The sequence below is a fragment of the Haliotis rufescens genome, unplaced genomic scaffold (assembly GCF_023055435.1).
Source record: "Haliotis rufescens isolate VD_foot unplaced genomic scaffold, xgHalRufe1.0.p SCAF_6, whole genome shotgun sequence".
Classification (NCBI taxonomy): domain Eukaryota; kingdom Metazoa; phylum Mollusca; class Gastropoda; order Lepetellida; family Haliotidae; genus Haliotis; species Haliotis rufescens.
This window is the reverse complement of record NW_025964334.1, coordinates 19,152,412-19,165,035: the sequence shown is the minus strand read 5'-3', so window position 1 is coordinate 19,165,035 and position 12,624 is coordinate 19,152,412. Positions and strand designations below refer to the sequence as shown.

The following is a 12,624-nucleotide window of genomic DNA, read 5'->3' as shown; positions in this document are numbered from 1 at the left end:
TTATATAGCGACGTGCATGCACGTATGTGTGAGTGTGTGTGTGTGTGTGTGTGTGTGTGGCTGCTTGTAATATTCCGGACTGATGCCGATTTATAGTGTTATCACACTGAGATACCATGCCGCAGTTTAACATGAATACCCCACTCAGACACAGTATACTGACTCCGAGCCGACCAGTCCTTGTTTTAGCCCCTTAATGCCGAGCGCAAGACAGGGAATCAACAAGTACCATCTTTTAACGTCTTTTGGTATGACGCGGCCGGGGATTGAACCCCGGACCTTCCGCTCTCTGGGCGGAGGCTCTACCACAAGACCACGGAGGCGGTCTGTCAAGGCATTGTAGCCAGGATTCAAATTCATGCTTGTCTGCTAGCCTGAGACTATTACATTGTGCTGAGGACCAGTAAAAATCCAATGATGGTAGTCCTCAAAGACAAGTAGCATTTGAGGGCTAGAATTCTGAACCAGTTTTCAATTCTTCAATTGTGCTGCAAATTGGAACTGAATAAAACTGACAATAATGTAAAAATGTAAACATTTCTGTCTCGTTCAAGCTCTATGGACTAGTGAAATAAAAGGTTTGGACTCGTCTAAAAAGCCTGAATTTCAAAGGCATTGATGCCATCGGATCCTCACTTGTTTGTATCCTACAACTTACATCCTGTTAGTCGCCTCATACAACAAGCATAGTCGCCTTTTACAGGCAAGTATGGGTTGCTGAAGACCTGTTCTAACCCGGGTCTTCATAGGTCCCCATGAGCACCAGGCAGGGTAACAAGTATACCTTTTAACATCTTTCGCTATGATGCACCTGGGGATCAAGATCTGAGGTGTCATGTCAGATGAAGTTTCAATATGAGCGAGTGAAACCACTATCTCAAAAACTGGAAAAATCACGGCTGCAATATATTGTGGATATTTTACACCCTATTGTTTCTAAGCAACATCTGTAACAAGGGCTTCTTATCCCAGTTTAAAAACAAACAAACAATCAGATGAGTTTGTTACTTTATTCGATAGAACATACATTTGACACTGAAGCATACTCTTTTCTCTTATTTACATGTTTGACAACACCTATAGTAAGCAGCCAATGCTGAGATTCATGTAGATACAGTGTATATACAAGTCAAAACAAGACAGCAAGTCATACATTTTATCAGGAAATAATAACCCTGGTCTGCTTACAGTATTCACCCTTGGAAACTCTATTGGAAGACACTCCCATTGAGGGGGATCTAGTTTGTGAAATACTATGGCCTTGTGTGAACAGTGGCATCAAGTATTGCCATGGCAACGACATAAGTGACAGTTAAATATCCTCAAATTGTTCTACAGGTCTAAAGCATTTGACAGGAATAAGTTTCAATTGTTTTATCAAGCAATGATTTTTGTAAAAGTCTTGCACCGCTTTTAGCAATATTCCAGCGATATCAAGGCAGAGGACACCAGAAATGGGCTTCACACATTGTATCCATGTGGGGAATTGAACCCGGGCCTTCGGCGTGAGGAGCGAATGCTGTAACCACTAGGCCAACCCACCACCCTTTTGTAAAAGTAATAAAGTGCAGCATAATATTATTTCAGTTTTACTCATACTTTATTTGTCCTTTTAGTTTTATATTCAACTCAAATCTTTTTTCAATGATGACCTTGAATATGCAGTTTCTAGATGACAACCTTGATAATTATCAAGTGTTTTTCAAAATTTTAGCGGTTTTATGTGTATTTATCTGTAAACAAGAAATAGCCTTATCTGTAGAAAATAAACTGTAAACAAGCCTGCTATAATCTGCATAAATCACAAACAGTACTTATAAGAAATAACACAGAAAGCAGGAAGTTTTATTTGATTCAAAGCTTGTGTTTGTGGCTTTATAAGGAGTGAGTGACTGTGTTGGGTTATACACCTCTTTGCACAATATTCCAGCATTATCCTAGTAGGGACACCAGAAATGAGTCTCACACACTGTACCAATGTGGGGAATCGAACCCAGGACTTTGATGTGATCACGACAACCTTAGTCACTAGGCAATCCCACTGTCCCATCTTCCTGAGAGGGGGGGCACAGGTGGCCCTGTCGTCTAAAGCGCCGTGATTCGCTTTGCAGAGTGGCGTCCCTTGGCCACGCCAGAAACCTTTAATTGTGGGTTTGAATCCCGGTTCGCCCCAATTATGTTTCTAGGTTTGTCAGCACCATACCCGTGCTCGTAGGTTTCACCGAAGTGGTAAACGTCTGAGACCTGCATCACTTCGGGCTTTCCTCCCATATTAAGCTGACACGCCGCGATATAACTGGAATACTGTTAAAAGCGGCGATTAACCCAACTCACTCACTCATTCCTGAGAGATATGGAACCCAGTTTGATTACTTCAGTGAATGAGGTTTCTTCAAGCTCTAACAGCCATCATGTGATACATCTACGTTTGGAGGTTTAGTTTCTCACCAAACAATCATGAACTCATGAGCAATTTCAATAAACAAACTGTGTTTTCAATGCAGAGCTAGGTTACCTGTAGATTAAAATGCGTTAAATTGAATTTAGAAGAAAATAGTTCCACATTGCCACACATACGGTACTTTGAATATTCCAGGAACCATCTGAATTTTGTAACCCATAATTATACATTCAACTTTAACTTGTAATGCATATCGCCAATGACTGAAAGAGAAGTACTTTTCCATAAATATTAGTTTCCATTGTAATGCACATGTTTGCTTTTTTTGTTATTTGATACCTCTTATTGACCAATCAGAACAGAGTAATTTCCAAATTCATAGTAGAATTAGTGATTTAGTTAGGTTTCATGATGTTTCAGCCTAATGTGGGAGGATTGCCAAAAACAACACAGGTCCTTGACATTTACATTTTCAGTGAATACCCTATCTTCCCGAGGCCAGAGAGTTAACTGACTATAATTGTCCAGTTTCCACCCTTGCCGGACGAGGCTGGTATTACAGGGTTACATTCTGGCTTGACTAACGAGTCTATGCATAATCCAATCAAAATCCCGCAACGAAATCGAAATCCGGTTAGTAAACTGTCGTGTAGATTTCGGTTGTTTGCAGGATTTGCAAAGCATGTACACCGCAAACAAATTGTCAACAGATATTTTCCCTATCTTTTTTAATGAAGGTGCTCATGCAGTTTGAGGCACTTCTCGACGTCAGACCCCTTTTATAACAATATGGATCTTGATTATCGATAGGATCGTCTTGGCTGGGCGCCGCCATTTTGTTTGATACAAATGCAAGTGATATAAGAGGTGGAATCTGATTGGTCCATAGGAGAGGCTGAGACGGGACATGACTCGTAATAACCACTGGTGGCCCAGGAATTCCAGCCTTGTTCGGCAAGGGTGGAAACTGGACTTTTATAGTCAGATAACTCTCTTGCCTCGGGAAGATGTGAATACCCATGAGCACAGGAAAGGTGCCGACAAACCAAGGATATGAATCACAGAGAATCAGGGACCTCAACCCAGGATCAGCAGATCCTGGTAGCCAAGGGACATAAATATGTACATCTCTTTGCAATGTGATGAAAAGGATCAAGTATCACTTGGTCATCTCAAGCAAAAATAGTGAAATTCGTTTTTAAGTTTTCTCCATTTGTCATTAAAAAAAAGAAAGCAGCGTCTTTAAAGTACGAAATATCTAAAAAATGTAATTAAAGACAAATTTCAGTCAAGCATAATTTTTTTGGAAAACATCAATTGTACCATTCATGATTATGACCAAAAAAATCACACCGAGACACAATCTTAATCTTCTGACGACATCTAACTGGGTCATTCAATCATTACTCCAACTACTTCATGCGATCATTGCTCCTTGAGTCTTGTGTACTGGTTATCAACATTCCATTCAATTGCAACACAATATACATGCACAAGTCATGAGTGAGTGAGTGAGTGATTATTGTTTAATGCTGTATCAGCATTCTAGCAGCTATTTACAGCAAGGTACAAATCATGAGTAGGTGAGAGATTCATGCTGCATAATATAAGTTGTAGCACGATCCCGAGGGATAGATGGGGTTTTATGCGTTCCACGTTAGGTTTAATACCATGAGCGTGAGCTGAGGGACGCATAAGACCACCCCCAGTGATCCTGCTACAACATATTCATCTTCCCGACATGTTTTTACATTACATTGTAAGAAAATTATAAACATATTCAAAATTGATAGAAAACAGCTGTTCAGTTGAGCTGAGGTTAACTTGTGCTATGTCATTGTCGAATAAAGCTGCGGGGTATAAGGGATTTATTCTGCCTTTCAGAAATCCATGTTCAGACTGACTTGTTTGTGGCGCGGTATAAGAGATTTATTAACCCGCTTATTTCCCTCCAGGGCTGGATACATAGTATTTTATCAAGATCACGTGGACCAATCAGATCACATCATTCTGACATGGAGGTAGGATAACATTAGTTTAATAACTATATTAACATCAATGGGGAAATTTGCAATTTCAATTTGGGAACCTTTACTGACACTTGTTGCGGAATTTGGCCCCTGAGCAGGTCGCGATGAACCCCTGTACTTGGTATGTGTCAGTCTCTTGATTTGAAGCCCTCCACCCACGCACGTTATGATCAACAAGCCCTCAATATGGCTCAGCCAAGACAACAGCCGGCCAGTTAGAGTCTCGTTTGTTTGTTATTCTTGTTTATTGTTTACAGTATATCACGTACAACCAGGCTTGGGGAGAAAGGCCCTCTATAGTCTTGTTTACCCTATATCATGTTATGAAGATATAGGACATAAATCCAGCGTCGCTTTCTATCAGAAGTAATTTGGAAGAAAAGGGCTGAGATCCAATTGTCGGACCTGACTATGGATAAATATATGGAAAATAATAACGGTCATAAAGAAACACTTAGACAGTTTGAATGAAAATGATTAACATACATTATTCTGGTTTCAAAGACATAATGCTGGAATGATCCAAGTAACCATGGAAACTGAAATATTACATGATGGTATTCTCTGAAATTAGGGAAATGAAGTTTTAACATAATTGTGTCATGTGTAGATTAGTGAAGTGTTAATGTTCAAGCATACTTTAATCTAAAAAATTCACAACATCAAAGTGGGCGGTTTGAAGCATCAGTAGTTAGACACACAATACAATGTCAACAAACACTTTCATGATAATGCAATCATGCTTCTTACTTTTATAATTCAAGTAAGACTTAAAAATAGGTTCATACATATAATATTTATATTTATCATCCAAAACAGGCTCCCACAGGAGATATCGCTTGGGTGAGATCAAGCGATATCTACACTGTAGATATCGCTGCAATAAAATTGCATCACAATGCTTTGTGACATAATTGGTTACCATGACGTCACAATCAAATGACATCACTAATGGCTCTGCTATTGAAGCTGTTAGCAGTACTTTTTACGCTTAAGACACTGCTTATTACTGTCTACAAACTGAAAAAGTTGGAAGAATGATGTTGGATGATAAAAAAATTCTCACCCTCCTGTCTTTTGATATCAGATATATCAACATTCGTTGATAAAAGTGGAAAAAATCCTCGGCAAGCCTTGGAGTTTTCCCACTTTTATCAACTCGTGTTGATTTATTTGATATAAAAAGACACTCGGGTGAGATTCTTTATATCAGTACATTCCCACTCCAATGTGGGGCAGGATGTACAAACACATGGACAAACATTTCAAAACCAATCAGTTTTTTTTTCAATTTGAAATTTCTATGACAAGCCAATTAACAGTGACAAGCAATAACTACAGATTCCTTTAAGCACAAATAATGCTGACGTCATCAGGATAACAACTTTTTTGTCTGCAGCATAATTGTAACATGATTGATACATCCATTCATTCGTTGCCTGTTATTTGCAAATGTTCAAATCCTATCAACACTAATTTATCTAAGTTTTAGATCAATCTACCTTTGAGGCAATCAAGCTCCCTTTTTTCCACCCCTTAGACATCCAGCACTCTGCTACCCTTACCCTGCAGGTAATAAGACTTTGTTCACTCAACCCTTCAGGCAACCCAGCCCATGTCTACCTTCACACTCAGGCAATCAGCAACATCATGATCACCCTATCCCTCCAGGTATATCTGCTATGTTCACACCGCCTCCTCAGTCAACCAGGGCTACGGTCATCCTAACCCCACAGGCAACCAGGTCTACAGTCATCCTAACCCCACAGGCAACCAGGTCTACAGTCATCGTAACCCCACAGGCATCAAGGTCTACGGTCATCCTAACCCCACAGGCAACCAGATCTACGGTCATCCTAACCCCACAGGCAACCAGGTCTACGGTCATCCTAACCCCACAGGCAACCAGGTCTACGGTCATCCTAACCCCACAGGCAACCAGGTCTACGGTCATCCTAACCCCACAGGCAACCAGGTCTACGGTCATCCTAACCCCACAGGCAACCGGGTCTACGGTAATCCCAACCCCACAGGCAACCAGGTCTACAGTAATTCTAACCCCACAGGCAACCAGGTCTACGGTAATCCTAACCCCACAGGCAACCAGGTCTACGGTAATCCTAACCCCACAGGCAACCAGGTCTACGGTCATCCTAACCCCACAGGCAACCAGGTCTACGGTAATCCTAACCCCACAGGCAACCAGGTCTACGGTAATCCTAACCCCACAGGCAACCAGGTCTATGGTAATCCTAACCCCACAGGCAACCAGGTCTACGTCATCCTAACCCCACAGGCAACCAGGTCTACAGTCATCCTAACCCCACAGGCAACCAGGTCTACGGTAATCCTAACCCCACAGGCAACCAGGTCTACAGTGATCCTAACCCCACAGGCAACCAGGTCTACAGTCATCCTAACCCCACAGGCAACCAGGTCTACAGTCATCCTAACCCCACAGGCAACCAGGTCTATGGTAATCCTAACCACACAGGCAACCAGGTCTATGGTAATCCTAACCCCACAGGCAACCAGATCTATGGTAATCCTAACCCCACAGGCAACCAGGTCTACAGTCATCCTAACCCCACAGGCAACCAGGTCTACGGTCATCCTAACCCTACAGGCAACCAGGTCTACGGTCATCCTAACCCCACAGGCAACCAGGTCTACGGTCATCCTAACCCCACAGGCAACCAGATCTGTGGTAACCACAACCCCACAGGCAACATTTGTATCATGGTCAGTCTCACTCCTTCATCTATTGCTCACCTTACTCCACAGGCAACGAGCTCTATCGTCCCCCCCCTCCCTCCCCTCAGGGAACCGAGCCTGTAAACCCCACCCCCCCAACCCCACCCCCCACACACACACACACTCAGGAAACATGTCCGTATGGTCCCCTAGCTAACTCAAGGGACAAGCTGATTGGTCACCAAACCCCTCAGGTCACCTACTCTATGGGAACACCCCCTACCACCTGCATCGGGGGAATCCAGAACTCTTCAAAGTTAGGAGGGGCACATTCACTGGACTTAGAATTGTGGGAAGGGGGCTCCACGATTATGACAGCTTATCTTTGAGCCAGTGCAGAAACTGCCAAACTGCTGCTTTGAATTGTAACAGTGACACTAGAGATAAGAAAACACTTGCTGTGATCAGTGCATTACGAGCAAGTTAGCGTCAAAGCATCCACATCAGCGAGCACCTTGCCTCACTGGTCACAGGGCTTCACTTGCCATCACTAAAGATCCCACCCTTCCCTACTGGCCTATATAGCAATGGATACACACCTACCCCATCACACTCAGTATTTCCATCATTGCAATTGTTGGCATGGTGATACATATTGATCGTATAAATAGCAAACTTGGCATGCAATGTCAGGAAATAAATACACTTGCTCAAAGTCGGAACAAATCGTTTTGGCACAAATAATCTATCACCTATTATGCCATATTTGTTTATAGAAAAATCAAGGGGAGACAACTGATCAGGATTCAGCACCAGTTTGACAAGCTGAATCTTCCATTGGCCTTTCCTTAAGAATCCGATCTCCTGAGGTCGTGCAGACCTCTAGGATCTCGCGCAGGGCCTTGTTCTCGGTCTGCAGCTGTTTCACCTGCTCCTGTTCTTTGCTCACGGAATCATCATCTATCTTTACAGCCTTGTGCATCACGGCGGCCATTTCATCAATCTTGTCCAGCAGTTGCACAACTTCCTCCTGGCAGACATAGAGGGATGTCCATGTTTAGCACAACATTTGTACAGAATGTATAAACACATGGGTGGACCTGCTAATTGTTGGCATGATCATGATGATTAGGGTGTAGATATACCGTAAATCTTGAAATTAACGCAAGCGTGAATTAAATGCGAAAAATGTGAATGGTCTTTATTTACATTAATTAACTTCGCATTTATGTCTCCAAAATGAGTATCAACAATAAGACAGCCTCACTGCACGCTTTGGATAGCCGAAATACCAACTAGAATACTAACACGTTTTTTGAGCAGCAGTTGTGACATGTATATAACAAAGAATAGGAATTACACAATAGGCATCCGGGGAGTTATCACTGCTTGGGTCAAGCGTCCTACCTACTCGTGTCAAGCTTGTTGACACCTTCTCCGCATACAATCAGTGAACTGTTGATGGTTCAATTATTGTATGGCCTTTGAACTTCCTTAATGCCAGTCAACAGAGTAAACATATAAACTGTTTGTTGTTTTAAGGGAAACACTATTTATTGTTTTTACGGAAGCGCTCTACTCAGCACAAATAAGTCGCATTGATTTTGGGTCGCATTTTCGGCCAGGGGTCAGCAGTCGTATTAATTTGGAGACGCATTAATTTCCAGATTAACCAATCTCATTAAAATCAGATCTAGCTTCTCGCTGTCGCTAAACAAAGATCTGAGATCATGTCAGAACCTTTCGCGAACTCCGACTGACCACTGAAATGACTAAGAAGTCGACATCAGCCAATTAGAAAGCAGCTTTCTCGAGCTTTACGGCACTCGTTTCAACCTGTCGACTTCCATTTCAGACTACACTTGAAAAATATGTTGACACAATTTTGATTTTGAAAACTAAACAATCGAACATTCCGGAATGTCTAATATATGGTTGAGATTGCATGACAGTGATTCCCACATACTGTGCAATGCCTCCTCTGTTCAAATATTTATCCCACGGAAGCAAGAGATAGACGATAATTTTGATGGAATCAGTCTGTAGTTTGGAATACCCGGTGTTATTGTTTTCAAGGTTGCATAATTAGAAAACACATTCCAACTGTCACTTTTACGATCAGTGGCGCTTTGATTGGTCGGATGAAAGGTCGTTCTGACGTGACCCCTAATGGGATGTCCTCAGATCTTTGTTTAGTGATAGCGAGAACTAAGATCTGATTTTAATGAGATTGCAGATTTACAGTATCAAAATAAAAATATCTCAATCAGAGAATGCAAAATAAATACCATGCCAAGTGAAATTCTAATATTACATTGCTAACCCTTTACTCTTCAAGAACTTGCATCATACACAAATTATTGTTAGATCTGGCATGTCAAATTCAATCCTTGATTAACGATAGTTAGGACTTTGTGATCAACACCTTTCTTACTTTCGAGTTGTCTCCCTTCTGCGAGATGAGCTTCTCGACTCTGTTGCCCTGGATGAGCTGCATGATCTGCTCCCTGTACTTCTGCATGATCAGCTCAAGAGCTGACTGGTGCTCCTCCAGGGACATCTGCAGCTCCCGGTTTTCCTGCTGCAGCTCCCGTATCTGCCGGTTCTCCTGTGCTATGCCCAGCACCAGGGCTGACCGGGGCCGATGTTTGGCGATCTCATTCAGCTCTGTTATGTCATCTTGGTACTGGACAATGTAGAGAAAAGGTATGAACTGCCACGTCAGCATGATCAAGATGAAAAGGAACTATGAACAGAAATTACGAAACTAGGCCACTCTAAATTCAATTTTGTTTCTTAAGAATTTTTTTTTTCCAAAAGTAAGGAAGGCCTGGGAATTTTTATTATTTTTGAAAAACAAAATAAACAGTTAAAACTTGAAACATTTGATTAATCCTGGAGGTAGATGGTTAGTTCTCAAGAAATTTTCGTCGCAAGTAGAAAATCCTTTGAAAACTATTGTATTAATGTATGTTGTATTTTATTCTACATAAGTTACCTTGAGAATTCATATTAGATTAAGGAGTCAAATTCATTTCACTCAATCTGCCTAAAAGCCAGTCTCTTTTTTCAGGAAATATGCATATTGACTAAAAAGTGAAGTCAAAATATACATTGCCTGAGTGATTCAGTCAATATACATATTGACTGAAATTTTCAGGCAGTATACATATTGCCCAATTAAAACACTGACTGTAACATATAAAAGTATGATTTGTTATAAGCAAAAACAAATAACATAAATAAATGCATTCATCTACATGTGTTGGTTGGTTGGTTTGTTGTTTAACGCCGCACTCAGCAATATTTCCAGCTATATGACGGCGGCCTGTAAGTAATCGAGTCTGGACCAGACAATCCAGTGATTAATATCATGAGCATCGATTTACGCAATTTGGATCGATGACATGCATAAACCAAGTCAGCGAGCCTGACCACCCGATCCCGTTTACGACAAGCATAGTCACCTTTTACGGCAAGCATGGGTTGCTGAAGACCTATTCTACCCCGGAATCTTCACGCTTATCATCTACATGTGATGATTGTTGGTTCAATTTGCATTTGTCATCATCAGAATATTTGATTATTCTAAAACCATATTTGCTATATGATAATATCTAATAAATAGACTTAATACTACAGGTGTCTTGAAGTACTGTTGAATGAAAATCAGGATACATAGCTATAGCCATGATAGAGGGATTATTGTATGGGTTGTAAGGGAAATAACTTGTCAACATAAAAATAAATATAATGCTACTAAAACAAGAAGATTCAACTATGATTTTCACATTTTAATGTCTCATACACATCTTGTGGGAGTCAGTATGATCTGTTGTTTGTTTGGACAAATCTCTGTAATTTACCACTATTTTAAGAGCATGAGTATAAGAACTATGCATAGACTCAATGTCCAGTCGAACTGAAACTCCGGAATTCCAGCCTAGTCCGGCAAGGGTGGAAACTTGACTTTAATAGTCAGTTAACGTCCTTGCCTTGAGAAAATGTGTATTCGGTGTCCTAGCCTACCTGCTTCATGGCATCTACACGTTTATTCAGTGCCTGGGCATTGGCAATGAGGAGATCAGCTGATGAGTCATGTTCCTTGAGGCGACTAATGAGGTAACTGGCATCACTCAGCAGTTTCTCTACTGTCAAAGCCATCCTGAAACAATGACGTGAAATGTACAATCATAAAATTCAATAAATGTTTAAATTAACCGTCCTAAAATGTGATTCATGTGAAGCATAAATATTTTGTAGGACTCTCTGTACAGCATATATTTGAACACAACACGCTCAGTGAATTTTCTCAGCTCAGAAATGTGGTGGCATGTTTTGTACTGTCAGACTGGGATGAAAATTTTATATTAATTAATTTATGATGGTCTCAGGCCCTCCTTGAATAAAACTAGGGATTTATCTAGGATTCAAAACTAAGTGCCCTTGGCAGGTAAATTGGGAAAACATTGTGATATGTTTCAAAATTGGATTTATAAATATTCTTATTTTCATAAAATCTGAGGAATTGGGAAAATTGTAATTCAGATTGGGAATTACTACTGTCATTTGCTGCAGATTCGTTGCCGAATATCACAGCAGATAAATCTCTGTAAACATTCCTGAAACACAATATCAAACAGTTTTTCACATGTCAAGTTCATATGGATCCTATTATCATGATTATGAGTGTGGTGTGAATACGCAGTACTGTTGTCATGGTACCTGACATTTATCTGACAGCATATAACAACATTACTTCTGGTTGAGTACACAGCAAAACTACTGCCTATGATCTCCACTTGGTAATGTTATAGCAAAATATATAATAGATGGAGGCCTGCAATAATTGAAATGAAATCCGTCATCTTAATATTAGTTTACAAAATGTGAACACTGCATGCACCTCTTTACCAATATTAAAAGTATTTTGACAATTTGCAAAGACTGGTTTCTTATATGTGTAATTTATAAAGTTGTAAACTTTGCAAACTTTGCTAACCTGACCTCAACCAAAACATAACATAATGGAAAAGACTGACGGAATATGCTGAAACAGTGAAAGCACAATATTGACACAGTAAAATCACAAGTTCAAAGGCATTTCCAGACGAAGATACAGCGCAATCATACTTTTACAAAACTTAAAAGACTATTTTCGCTATTCCTTATGAAACTAAGCATCCCGATATTACCACGAGTATAAAAAAATCCGTGCAACACCTGACAAACAACAAACCTGTTGAAAAATTTGACAGACTCGATATATATCCGGAAGTTAATGAAAACTTCTTTTCATCGCAAAGAGTTCCCCAAGGGCAGTAACTCTTTTACTTCAAAGGCCTGGTAACGGTGATTATAAGCGAACATGTCAAGTTCTACGTAGAGAGTCGATAGAGAGACGTTTCCTGAAGCCTCGATAGCATTATTTAATCCTGTTCTCCCACCAGAATAATATTTATTATGCTATCATTTTGCGATCGAAATTAATATTTGAGT

The 12,624-nt window shown here is 40.5% G+C and overlaps 1 protein-coding gene across 2 annotated transcripts; it reads right to left on the bottom strand.

The window, feature by feature from the left end:
* Window positions 1-7,295: 7,295 nt before the first annotated feature.
* On the bottom strand, window positions 7,296-12,482 carry LOC124122965 (FGFR1 oncogene partner 2 homolog). 2 transcript variants are annotated; one of them, XM_046486182.2, is made up of 4 exons: window positions 12,365-12,482; window positions 11,155-11,290; window positions 9,551-9,811; window positions 7,296-8,155 (listed from the first exon to the last, which is right to left on the bottom strand). In XM_046486182.2, the coding sequence occupies exons 2-4, from the start codon at window positions 11,287-11,289 to the stop codon at window positions 7,925-7,927; spliced, it is 627 nt and encodes a 208-aa protein (XP_046342138.1). In that variant the 5' UTR covers window position 11,290; window positions 12,365-12,482; the 3' UTR covers window positions 7,296-7,924. The 2 variants fall into 2 exon arrangements, with proteins under 2 accessions (XP_046342138.1, XP_046342139.1); XM_046486183.2 differs by having other exon boundaries at window positions 9,560-9,811.
* Between the last annotated feature and the right edge of the window lie 142 nt (window positions 12,483-12,624).

What these genes read in the sequence shown, in the direction of transcription:
- LOC124122965 (XM_046486182.2), bottom strand. Translation starts at nt 11,289, where the DNA reads ATGGCTTTGACAGTAGAGAAACTGCTGAGTGATGCCAGTTACCTCATT. An exon ending in GTGTAGATGCCATGAAGCAG is followed by an intron (nt 9,812 to 11,154) that starts GTAGGCTAGGAC and finishes TACATTGTCCAG; the next exon opens with TACCAAGATGACATAACAGA. An exon ending in ACAACTCGAAAGTAAGAAAG is followed by an intron (nt 8,156 to 9,550) that starts GTGTTGATCACA and finishes TATGTCTGCCAG; the next exon opens with GAGGAAGTTGTGCAACTGCT.